At 45.1% G+C, this 12,381-nt stretch overlaps 1 protein-coding gene across 1 annotated transcript in view; it reads right to left on the reverse strand.

The window, feature by feature from the left end:
- Positions 1-210: 210 nt before the first annotated feature.
- The window catches only part of PDX2 (pyridoxine biosynthesis 2), a 70,997-nt gene continuing 58,826 nt past the window's right edge, over positions 211-12,381 (reverse strand). Inside the window, exons 6-7 of the mRNA XM_086502608.1 lie at positions 12,223-12,320; positions 211-514 (exon numbers count right to left, since the gene is read on the reverse strand). Coding sequence (XP_086358734.1) covers positions 364-514; positions 12,223-12,320 — 249 coding nt within the window. The 3' untranslated portion in view covers positions 211-363. The remainder of the gene's footprint in view (positions 515-12,222; positions 12,321-12,381) is intronic.

Raw genomic sequence — 12,381 nt, forward strand, 5'->3', positions numbered from 1 at the left:
GAGAAGATGTAAAAAAACATCAAACAGATGTGTATAGCTAAAAAATTTACCAAGATAATCTTGCTCTTCTCATGATCTGTTGGAGACCTATGGATTTTTTTTGTAAAGCATGTGGGGCACACCTTATTTAGCAAGGGATTATGCCTTTTCCTGTAGGTGGGGGCCATTAGTTTAGAATTAACAATTTTTTCAAAAATCCACCTTCAATAATTCACATACAACACCTTTCCCCTTCCTTATTAATGTGCAAAATTATCTGAAGCACTCCAGACCCGGATTGGCTCTCGTCTGAAGGTATTAAAGAATAAAATCGATAATAAATTCGCCTCTATTGCATGATTCTATTTACAATGCCCTTGAATGTTACAGCTCAAAACTTAAACGGTCTGAACCTCGAAAAATTGGCAGCTCCTTCCGTTGCACCACAGGGTCGGGCATTCGGTCCCCTGATTTTGTTGAGCACACAACATCAGAAGCTGCTTGCCCTTGTATCATCTTCAAAAAATAGCTATGCCTGCAAAAGAAAGCGGAGAGCTATCAATGTGATGGCAAGATCTTTTTTGAAATTGAGTTCTTTTGGCAAAAACTTTGGAGTGTTTGCTCAAACTCTAGCACCCTTAAAGTTTTGTCTGATGTATTTGTCAGGCATACAAAAACAAAACTCGCCCTGTGCGTGCATGTGTGTGTGTGTGTGTGTGTGAGAGAGAGAGAGAGAGAGAGAGAGAGAGAGAGAGAGAGAGAGAGAGAGAGAGAGAGAGAGAGAGAGAGAGAGAGAGAGAGAGAGAGAGAGAGAGAGAGAGAGAAGAAGAGAATTTTAACGTCGTAGCAGGAAACTATCCCAAGAGACTTTAGAGATCTATCTGACAAGGAGAGTTGAACTCAAGACTTCCTCAAATGCGGTAACTAACACAAAGGGAGAGACTCCCACATGAACAATCAAAACATAGGGTAGTACTGGTCCACACCAAAATCACTTGCCAGCAAAGCCACCATGCTCCCAAGCCCACAGAAGGGACTAGGAGCAGCTCCAGGCAAAGCATGGCATAGGAAAATCTTCCATGGGCTTGTTTCTGGGGAAGAAACCCGAGCTTGGATAGCAATGGTTAACTCTGCACCTCACGATCGATTATTCTCAAGCCACTTAATAAGTGGAAAAACACATGTTCTCCAAGAAACCCAAGCACGTGTGTCCAAATGATTACAGCTTCCCCATGAGCCACTCTTGACAAGATACCTCCATTGAGAAAGCTACCATTTTTGCTTGCATTTCCTTCATCTCCTGCATGAGATAAGATTCCCATGTTATTTGCTTTGCAATGACAGGTAGAGGTATGGGTGGGTTCTGGCTGAAGCAAAAGTCCTTCTCTTCTCCATCCACTGCTTGGAAGAGAGAGGGATGCTGTCTTATAGTCCCAACCAAGGGGGCCCCTCTCGGATCTCCTCTCCTAATGGTATCACTGTCCTAGTCTACAAGTGAAACTCAGCAGTGAATTTGCTGTAACCGGTGAGCAGATCAGGAAAGGGAGGGTTTGTGCAAGCTGCCCCTTTGCTTCTCTGTGAGCTAACCCCTTGCTTCCACAATAAACTGCCCCTCTGCTTCTTCAATGAACTTCCCCTGTCAGCTCCTTACCTTCTGGGGGAGAAATGACATGAAATGAAACGAAATGTTATATTAACGTCTTCAAAAGGCCAAAATGACCTATTAGACCAAAAGGTTACATCCATGTGTGACTCTAGTAAATGTCTAGGAAACATAAAAGTGAAGTAAATGAGGGTATCTAGAGAGGGTAGGTATGTAAGCCTACCCAACATCCTCCATCACATAATACATCATCTCAAAACATATGGGGAGGGGTACAATCACATGAGGGGTTGTCACCAGGAGGTGTATTTTCCTCTTGCCTTCTTTAAATATGTACTACATATTATTATTTGTTTTACCTTTACTTGTTTTTTCTGAAACCCTTGAAAAGGTGCATGTGGACATTGCATGGCCAGTGTGAAACGGCTGCGGCCAAATGGGTTTCTCACATCGGGAATTAGGTCCGTCAGTCAAGAACTGGTTGGGCAGTTAGCAATGAATTCTGATGAGTATGGAAGATTCTGTGCGCCGAAATGGAATTTGGGCCACTCGACAAGTCACAACTTTATAAGTTGGTGGGTACTAGGAAATTAAACCAAAGGGGCAAACTCGACACATGGTGGTAGGAGAGCAACCTGCAAGCCAACACACACACACACACACACACACACACACACACACACACACACACACACACTCCAAAAGCTCTTCCCAAGAGGGGGAGCCCAAAATTGAGAGTGGAGGCTGATTTTACTCGTTGTGAACAACAGTGTGTGAGAGAGTAGTGGGTGCAGGTGATCATAGCTTTAATGGAAAGCTTGTCTTCTCCCTTGTCTCATGTGGCGCGACGATTTGCTCTCACGCATCTCTCTCTCCTCTTTGCACATATGGTAATGCCCCAATAGTTGGGCTTCTAAGTTGACCATGTATAGTTCTAGGGGTTTTATGCGCGTTTGCCAAGGCAAAAGCCTTCAGAACAAGTACCAGATTAGTACGTACAGTTCCATCGCAAAAGATTGCGAATTTGAAAAGTTTACTCGTGTGAAAACTCGTCCAAATCACAGGGGGACTGTCCCATTGCATGCAGGAGCTCCTGGGACATGCATAGATGTGTTCGCTCCGCTAAAACGATCTAAACAGAGAATTTCAGCCTAATGTGTTTTCTGCACGTTTAGGGTTTCGCACCTAGACTGGAAGAAATCACCACGAGAGCCTCGGGAAGGCCTTGGGATGCTTATACAGGGCTTTGAACACCTGGAAGTGACAAAACAGGGAATCACAGCACACCAAAATTCTGTTACAGCTCACTGGAAAGCTTCTAAAATGCAAGGGAATATGTCCTAGAGGTGTACTTTTGACCTACAGAGGTTTTGGTGCCGTTATGCTACCGAAATCAGGTCGGAAACCTGCGATTTCAGCCATTGACAGGTTTGGACAGCTTGGTGAGAGTTTGATCGAAGTGTTCGGATCATCTATTTTCAATTGAATAAAGAAATACCAAAAGGGGCGCCAATCTTTGGGGCCTATAGTGTCACGTGCACATCTAACCTATGTGTACGTGGACAAGCTATTCCAGGTCTAGGGTTCAGGGTAGCCTAGGAAGTGTTCTGGCACCCTTGTGAGCCTGTGCGCAGGCCGTGCATGTCCACGCACTTAGAATAGTTGCATACCCTCTGATTGCGCACAGCAGGATCATTAGCATGACATTTAGTACCCATCATGAGCATTATCCAGAGCATAGAACCCTTTTTGCCAAAGTACACATTTTTCACTTATTTATTAATAAATGACTTTTGTTGGAAAAGTAGGTAGGGCAATTTGCTAAGGAATTATAAAAGAAACATAGTGGGCACCCAATAGAAGCAGAAAACAGAAGACAAGCTCAGTGCACAAGTGCAGAGCGCAACCAGACAGCTTGCCCAAAGTTTCTCAGCAAATCAGCCTAGCGTTTGCAGATTCAACCAGTTCTGCCAGCATTTTCAGTTTTCAGCCCTTGGCCTCGCGTGAACCTGCTCCCACCCGGTTGTAGATCCTCGCTAGATTCCCCATCTAGTCCCAGATCAGTCTAGCGTTTTCAGAATTCACCAGATCAGCCTAGCGTTTTCAGATTTCAGCCTGATCAGCCGACGTCTTTGCATTTCAACCCCAACGAAGCAGTTGCAGATTCAAGCCGCAGTACCTCCACAGCAGCAGATCCCTTGACGCCATCGTCGTCGACACCATCATCGTCGTCGACATCGTCATCGCAGTCCCTATCTTGACGACCACACCTTCGTCGTCGTCGTCGCATATCCCGGACTTGACGATGACACCATAATCGTCATCGTCATAGACTTCATCGTCGTCATCGACATTGTCATCATCAAATCAATAGCATCTAGACCATTGTACCAGATTTGTGCAATCTATAGCGTAGACCTCTCTCGCCATAGAGAGGGGGCCCTTTAGGGGGTTTTGAGAACCGTCTGGTGTCGTATTCTTCTCTCTCTCTCTCTCTCTCTCTCTCTCTCTCTCTCTCTCTCTCTCAACACTTTCATTCACAGTAGCATTCACTTTGTTTGTGATCATTGCACTTGCACTCTCTCTAAGAAGAACAGAAGGCTCTCCCTTCCGTAAGTAAAAGGAACCCTTAAAGCACAGTTCGGAGCACTCATCCTGAGCACTATCAACATTCACTTCTGCTGCACCTTACATACAGAGTGTTGGTCTTCGTGTTCGCAGTAACGGTCTAGTTGTTGGATACATCTGTGCTCTCTTTTCTTCTCAATGATGTGTGTAAAGTTAACAAGTAATTGAATTAGTATCGCCGCGAGGAATCTATTTCTTTCATTGGATTTGTGCATGTGGTTGCATCCAGGGACGCCTGGGAAGTGTTATGAAAAGCATTGTTTTAAACTTATAAGGTTTTATTGAGTTTTTGGGCAGGTTCAGACCAATTTTAAAATATGCCGGCCGTCCACTTAATTAGTGGACAGCCAGTTAGAAAATAAAGCAACAAAACCAGCCAGCGAATTCTCACTCCCTATTTTGGGTAGAATAGAAAAAAAAAAAGAAAAAAAAAAAACGGCTGTGATCTCTACGCGAGCAGCTATTCGTGCCGTGGTCAAGGAGTTATAAAAGCACCACATGCCCTCACTCAAAAAGGGGGTTACCAACGCCAGCAAGAGAAGACTCTGCCGCCAGAAGATGCGAAGACTCTGCTGCCAAAAGACGCGAGAGATCGCGCGAGACTAGGAAGCACGGAAGTCGCTTTTCCCGCGCAAGGGCGACAAGTATCTATTGTGGATTCGCCGTACGAATTGTTGTCGCGTGTTTGCAGGTACTTCATCGCGAAGGAGAAGCGAGAAGGCTTCGGCCTACGCTTGGGAATGCCGGGAACGGAATTCGGAAATTGTCTGTGGAGTCTCGACTCCGAGTACAGGCGGAAAAAGGATTGAGAGCTCCTCTCTCGGATTTCCCTTACGGGAAGGAACGACCATCGAGTCAAAGATTTAGAACGGAGGGGTTTTCTCCAGTTCTTGTGCTTGTAAAAAGATTTTCCCTAATAAAGGATTCTCTTTAAGGGGGGGGACCAGCCCATCTTCTGGTCCAAGTACTGTGTCGATCTTCTCACTCTCTCTCTCTCTCTCTCTCTCTATTTATTTCTCTCTATATCCTTTGGCTTCAGTATCAAGTGATAAATTCTATTTATCCGAGTATATTTTATATTGTTATGCGCTCCCGTTTGTGACACTAGGGCTCTGGCGGGTCCGGCAATGATAACCGCTCTGATACCGTCTACAGAGAGGACGCATATCGTGTCCTTGTCTTTGTAGAAGTAATGCCTGGAGAGGGTGAGTGTTCTCTAAAGAGTTGCCAAGCCTTCCTAGAGTCTTGGCTCCAGAGCATCTAATAAATCTCTCTCTCTCTCTCTCTCTCTCTCTCTCTCTCTCTCTCTCTCTCTCTCTCTCTCTCTCTCTCTCTCTCTCTCTCTCTCTCTCAAGCTGAGCTAAGAAAGCTCTCTTCTTTCGTCGTGAGGCGTCGGAAACGTATATGTGACTAACCATGCGAGATGTCTCCTCTTTCTGGAGCAGGGTTCTCGTCTCTCGACACTCATTGTACCAACCATTGTGAGGCATGCTCCCAAACCGTGTTTTCTCAGTAACCTGGGAGGGTAAAAGCTATGGTTGCGGCTGTGTGTATCATCTCCGTCAATATCTGGATGAGCTCATACAAGGGTCTATCCCCTGCAAGAACACCATACAACTCTATTGTATACACTCCAACTGTCTCTCAACAAAAGTGGTATCTCGGATGGCGATGTGCTACGTGATGAAAGCCACCAATAGTGTAAGTAAAATCTACTACAAATGATATATAAGCATGATCTACAGCCACTCCAATAGGTCTGAGCAAGACTGATAAAACCTGAATGAGTGGTATAAGTGATGTGGGAACCAAAACATGATTCATAATGCTGGCACCATGTCTATGAGGGAAGCACATAAAGCTGCCTGAAGAGGAGTATTTATCAAGGCCATTCAAAATGGCTATGTGTTGTGCCCATCTCAATCAAGTATATCTCATACTCGATCAACTCCTTAGCATCCTCTGAGGTCCTACAGAGCCCCATCTTTTTGGAGTCTAGCTCTATCAACATCTCCTCGGAAGTGTCAAAGAAGGATGCTTGATGACATGTTGTCCTAGCATTGAAATCCCAGAGTAGGATGACATCTCCATCCCTCTAGAACTCCCAATATCCTCATTTAGTATCATGTATGGTGACTGCCCGTTAGGTGAAGCATAATGAGATATGCTAGGAGGGAAGTAGCATATAGCAATGTAGAGAGCTCTTCCCTCCACTGCTTTGACTCTGACCCACATATAGCAGGCATACTGAGATATGCTAGGAGGAAGGTAGCATATGGCAATGTAGTGAGCTCTGCCCTTCACTGCTTTGACTCTGACCCACATATAGAGGGCATTCTCATTTCTACGAACCACCTGAATGATAGGGTGTAACTCCTCTCTAGATAACACTGCTACTTCTCTTGATCCTCTACTATTGTGCTCATTACAAGCCACTTGTAATGAGCACACATATAGAGGGCATTCTCATTTCTACGAACCACCTGAATGATAGGGTGTAACTCCTCTCTAGATAACACTGCTACTTCTCTTGATCCTCTACTATTGTGCTCATTACAAGCCACTTGTCACAAAACTGTTGACGTGGCTGCCCTGTACGCACACACACACACACACACCCTCCCCCTTGGCATGGAAAATCCCTGAAAATGCTGACGTGGCACTGCAGTACGGGCAAGCCCGCAATTCGCGGAAATGATGCCACGTGGCGGCTATACGGACGTCCGCAAATCGCGGCGCTTTTTGCGGTAGGATTTTTGGCCAGCTTTTGTGTGGCTGCTTTTCCTACGCAAGAGGGGAGAGAGAGAAGCCTCTTTTGTTTTATTTTTCAAGCGCTTTTAACTTGAAGCTTTTGGGACAGCTTTTGGGGCTCTTCTTTTAGCATCCCTTGTAATCTTTTGAATAAGCGCGTAGGCCTCTCACAACTCAGAGCATCTGGATGCAGAGTCTGAGAGTGAGCGCTTGCCTGCACTCTTGTACTTTGAACACAGATTAATAAAAAAGGAAATACCGAAGGGGCACCAGCCTCTGGGGCCAACATCTCTAGGCACGGAACTCCGTCGGGCCAGTGTCGAATCAATTGTGAACTGTGAACTGTTTGAAGTGATTAATTGCGCCGAGAGATGTCTACAAGATAGCCTTTCGGACAACTTTTGGATTATTTGAGTTTTTGGTGATGCCTTTTGGCCTAACCAATGCTCCTGTGACATTTAACCGGATGATGGACAAGATTTTAGACTATTTGTTGGCACTTTTTTTGACGATATCATTGTTTTCTCCAAGGATGAGACAAAACATAGAGAACATCTGCTTCAAGTCTTTCAGGCATTACGAGATCACAACTTGGTGATTAATGCAAAGAAAAGTGAATTTTTCCTACCAGAGATACACTTTTTGGGACACATTGTCCCAGCAGCGGGAGTGCAGATGGATCCGGCCAAGATAGAGACTATCCGTCATTGGCCCGATTTGAAGAATGTCCATGAAGTTAGAAGCTTCTTGGGATTGTGCTCGTACTACAAGCGGTTCATTAGAAGTTTGCAGAGGTTGCTTCCCCTTTGCATATCTTGACAAGTCCTTTTCTCGTGGGGACCCACAGAGGTGATTGCCTTTCAGACTTTGAAAGAGAAATTGACTGCCGGACCAGTTTTGACTTTGCCGGATTTGTAGAAGTCATTTGAAGGACATTGTGATGCTTGTGGTCGTAGTCTGGGTGCGGTCTTAATGCAAGAAGGCCATGTCATTTCCTACAAGAGCCGATTGTTCTCAAGGTCGGAATTGACAGCACAGATTTATGAGAAAGAGCTTTTGGCGGTTATCCATGCTCTTACTCAGTGGCAGCACTACCTACTCGGAGCGGATTTTACTGTCTTCACAGACCATCAGAGTTTACGCTACTTCTTGTCATAGAAGCAGCTCTCAAAAAAGCAGATGCGGTGGGCGAACATCTTGTCACAGTTTCACTTCCAGATTCTCCATGTGCAAGGACTGAAGAATTTGGTGGCAGATGCTTTGTCTCGGAAGCCGTTGGTTCTGGCTATTTTTGTGATACATCATAGGAGCTTCGAGGATATGGTCGATCAGTATGCCACAATACAGATTTTGCAGATATCTTTACATGGATACGGGATGGGGAGACGGGAGCAAGATATTCCATTCCGGATGGCTACTTGATGAAGAAAACCATGTTGTGCGTTACACACCCGTTGAGGGAAAAGGTTATGACCGAATGCCACTGTCCGCCTTTTACGGGTCACCGCGGAATTGCTACCACTTTGAAAGGGGTAGAGATACTTCTATTGGTCGAGACTCAAAAAGGATGTGGACGAGTTTGTGCACAGTTGCTTGGTATGCCAGAAGGTCAAGTTTGATAGGCATAAAGCACAAGGATTGTTACAGTCTTTGCTCATACCCACCCGCCCATGGGAAAGTATTGCAATGGATTTCATTTTTTATCTCCCGAGAACACAGTGGTCACGATGGTATCTGGACTGTTATTGACAGATTTAGCAAGCAGGCTTATTTCATTCCAGTAAAGAAAACAATCAAGCCGGATCACTTAGCGAGACTGTTTGTGGCCCAAATTTTCAGATTACATGGCATGCCCGAGACGATTGTCTCTGACAGAGACCCCAGATTTACGAGTTTGTTTTGGAAGGCAATTTGGGAGAACATTGGCACGCAGTTGCAGTTCTCGTCATCTTTCCACCCGCAGACTGACGGGCAATCTGAGATTGCCAATTCAGTGGTTTTAGATTTATTGAAGTCTTACATCTCAGATCAGAAGACTCAATAGGAAAAATATCTACCTTTGGTGGAATTTGCCTACAACAACACGATACACTCTTTGACGGGGAAGGCGCCATTTGAGATTATTGAAGGTGCTATGAAGGTTCCATCCTTTCTAAGCACGAAAGATAAGATTTTTGAAGCCGATGAGTACACAAGCGACTTGGACACGGCTTTTGCCAAGGTCCGCGAGGCTTTGCAAAAATCTCAAGAAAGACAGGAAAAGGCAGCAGATTGCCATCGTTGCGATTTGAAATTGAAGGAGAATGATTGGGTGCTCTTACATTTTGAGAAGGCACGCCTGAGAAAGAAGAAGGGAAAGGAGAGGCTTTTTCCACAGCTTAGTATGAGATACTACGGACCTTTCCAGATCTCCGAAAAGATCAATGATGTCTCCTCCGACTGAAAATGCCTGTCACTTGCAGGATTCACAATGCATTTCATGTGAGTGTTGAAACCTTTTAAAGGTGATGTGCCTGAAGATGGGGAGCCTGATGAGCAACCCGAAGTAGAAGAAAACGAGCAGATCCTTGTTCCTGAACAGATATTGGCACATAAGGACAGAAAGAATAAGGGTAAATCAGAAGGTGGTTCTTGGTTCTTGGTTAAATTCAAGAACTATCCTGCATTGGATGCGAAGTGGATGGAGGAGGAGAACCTAGCAGATACTCCTCAAATTGTGAAACTTTAGCTTGAAGCTTTTTGGTTTAGCATAGTCTATTCCAAATGGAACCTAGAATTCAACTTGGCAAGAGATCTGGTACAGTGGGTTTGCACAAGAGGGGAGTTACTCCGCTCCTTTGTCAACAGATGCCTCGATTTTTGAATACTAGAGTCACTAATGTCTCTTTGAGCTTCAGGGATACTAAGAGCTGACAGTATTCTACTGTATGACTTTATAAAATGGAATTCCTGAATATGAAACTGATTTATTCTCGACTTGTTTAAGTGCAGGAACTGATAGACGAAATAACTGCAGCATTTTGGTCTGAATGATCTCGATAGACATGGTTGCAATAGGGGTTAGTCAATCGAGCATCTATGAGGTCCTGAGTGGATCTAGGTGCGATCGCTAATTGCATTGCCGATAAATCATGGTCTGAGATCCGAATGAATGTTGAATGTGATTTGTCATGTGATGTCCTGTGATGTCCTATGATGTCGTGTGATGTGACTGTCGATTGGTACATGTGCTAGATGTGTGTTCCTAGTGCGTAGGTACTAATAGTCGATGTCTGTTAAGACAGTTTATGGCTTCTGCCTGTTTTGCAGGCGTAATCGAGGGCGATTACAATGCTTTCAAGAGGGGGGTATGTCACAAACTGGTGACGTGGCTGCCCTGTATGCGCATACACACCCTCCCCCTTGGCGTGGAAAATCCCTGAAAATGCTGATGTGGCGCTGCAGTACGGACAGGCCCGCAATTCATGGAAATGATGCCACGTGGAAGCTGTACGGACGTCCGCAAATCACGGCGCTTTTTGCCGCAGGATTTCTAACCAGCTTTTGCGTGGCTGCTTTTCCTACGCAAGAAGGAAGAGAGAGAGAGAGAGAGAGAGAGAGAGAGAGAGAGAGAGAGAGAGAGAGAGAGAGAGAGAGAGAGAGAAGCCTCTTTTGCTTTACTTTTCAAGTGCTTTTAACTTGAAGCTTTTGGGGCTCTGTTTTTAAGCGGGTAGGCCTCTCACAACTCAGAGCATTAGGACGTAGAGTCTGAGAGTGAGCGCCTGCCTGCACTCTTGTACTTTGAACACAGATTAATACAAAAAGAAATACCGAAAGGGGCGCCAGTCTTTGGGGCCAATATCTCTAGGCACAGAACTCCGCTGGGCCAATGTCGAATCAATTGTGAATTGTGAACTGTTTGAAGTGATTATTTGTGGTGGCGTGGTAGATTCTCAACTTGGAGTGTCCAAGTCTGTTACACCACTTGTCTGCATGTGCTCTCCCATTTGTATCCAGTTACCCTCAAAAGTGTGTTCTTTGGGCTCTGATGAGTCTCTCAAAAGCAAGTCATGTCCCTCCCTCTGAAATCATTCTCAAATGCTCTGACATCCGATCATAATGAGCCATTGCAATTCCATACCGCGAGCTTTAGGTTGGTGCCTATAGGTCTCGCACCGTCATGCCATGCGTCTGTCAAGTACTACCACTTTGCCTCCTCTATAAAAGGTGAGTTTTCCCCTCTCTCTGGCAGCCAAGATCTTAGGCATACATTCTTTCATGTGTGCTAGTTGAGACATTGTAAGATCATCTCCCAAAAAAATCCCTGTTTTAAGGAAGTCCTTCCTCTCTTCTATGGTAGCAAAATGAATGATTAGAGCACGTTCCTTGGAGGTTCCCCCATCACCTCCTCCTTTCTTGTCCAATCTCCATACTCCGGTGTTTTTGCTCCATGATTCCCATATGTCCATAAAAGGTTTTTCAATTCCTCGTCGACATTGTTGGTGTCCTTGACACTCGGGACTAGTACATGTAGAGTGCATGCCTTCCTTCTTTGCTCTTCCTCAACTTGTCATGTTGATAATAGAGGTGGGAGTGGGGGTTACATGTTTACCTTTTTTGACCACTAGGATCCATTGGTCCGCTTCCTCTACTTGCTTCTTGGTGCGGGTGAGTATCTCTACTCATGAAATGGTCTCACGTGCCTTCTTCTCCTCCTCCGCTTCGAGCACTTATGCCTTAATAATATTCAGCTCATCTACTATGGTGGGCTGAATTTGGCCTTCTTCAAACTTGGTCCGGGAGAGCATATCCTCCAACTCTTCCTTTACTTTGTTGATTTCTTCATCTCGTGCCTCCACTTTGCTTTTGAGAGAGGCACACTTCGCTGTGATCTTCTCCGATAGGGCCCTATTGACGATGTCAAGGGCCCTATCCGTTGCTTTCTTGTGTGCCAAAATGGCTTTCTTGATGGCCGCTTCCACCTCTTTTCTCGTCATTCTATCGTCCTTAGCCATCTTCTTACTTGCTTTGATGGGAATGTTGGACTACAATGACCTCCCTCTATCATACATCACAGCCAACATAACGAGAGAGGAGCAAGCTGCCCCCCTGCTAAGCTAAGCTTAACCCCTTGCTTGCCTTAAGCAAGCACCCCTTGTGCTTGCATATTACAAGCAGGCCCTCTGCTTAGGGGAAAATTAGGTGCAGCGTATTGAGATGTACGGACGACGGGGGGGGGGGAGAGGGGGAGAGATGAAAAAGACAAAGTAAAAGGACCTTACCATCGTGAATCTGAAGTAAGCTCCGGATGAAAAGCCGTCGCTAGAAGATTGCCTTGCTTGACTGCAACAGCTACCTTCTGTCCATTATTACCTTCATCCTATGCATTTAATAAGCACAAAAATAAGCAAAGATGTAATATAACAACTTGAAACCTATGC

The sequence above is a fragment of the Adiantum capillus-veneris genome, chromosome 27 (genome assembly GCF_014529385.1).
Source record: "Adiantum capillus-veneris isolate H3 chromosome 27, ASM1452938v2, whole genome shotgun sequence".
NCBI classification, from domain to species: Eukaryota; Viridiplantae; Streptophyta; class Polypodiopsida; order Polypodiales; family Pteridaceae; genus Adiantum; species Adiantum capillus-veneris.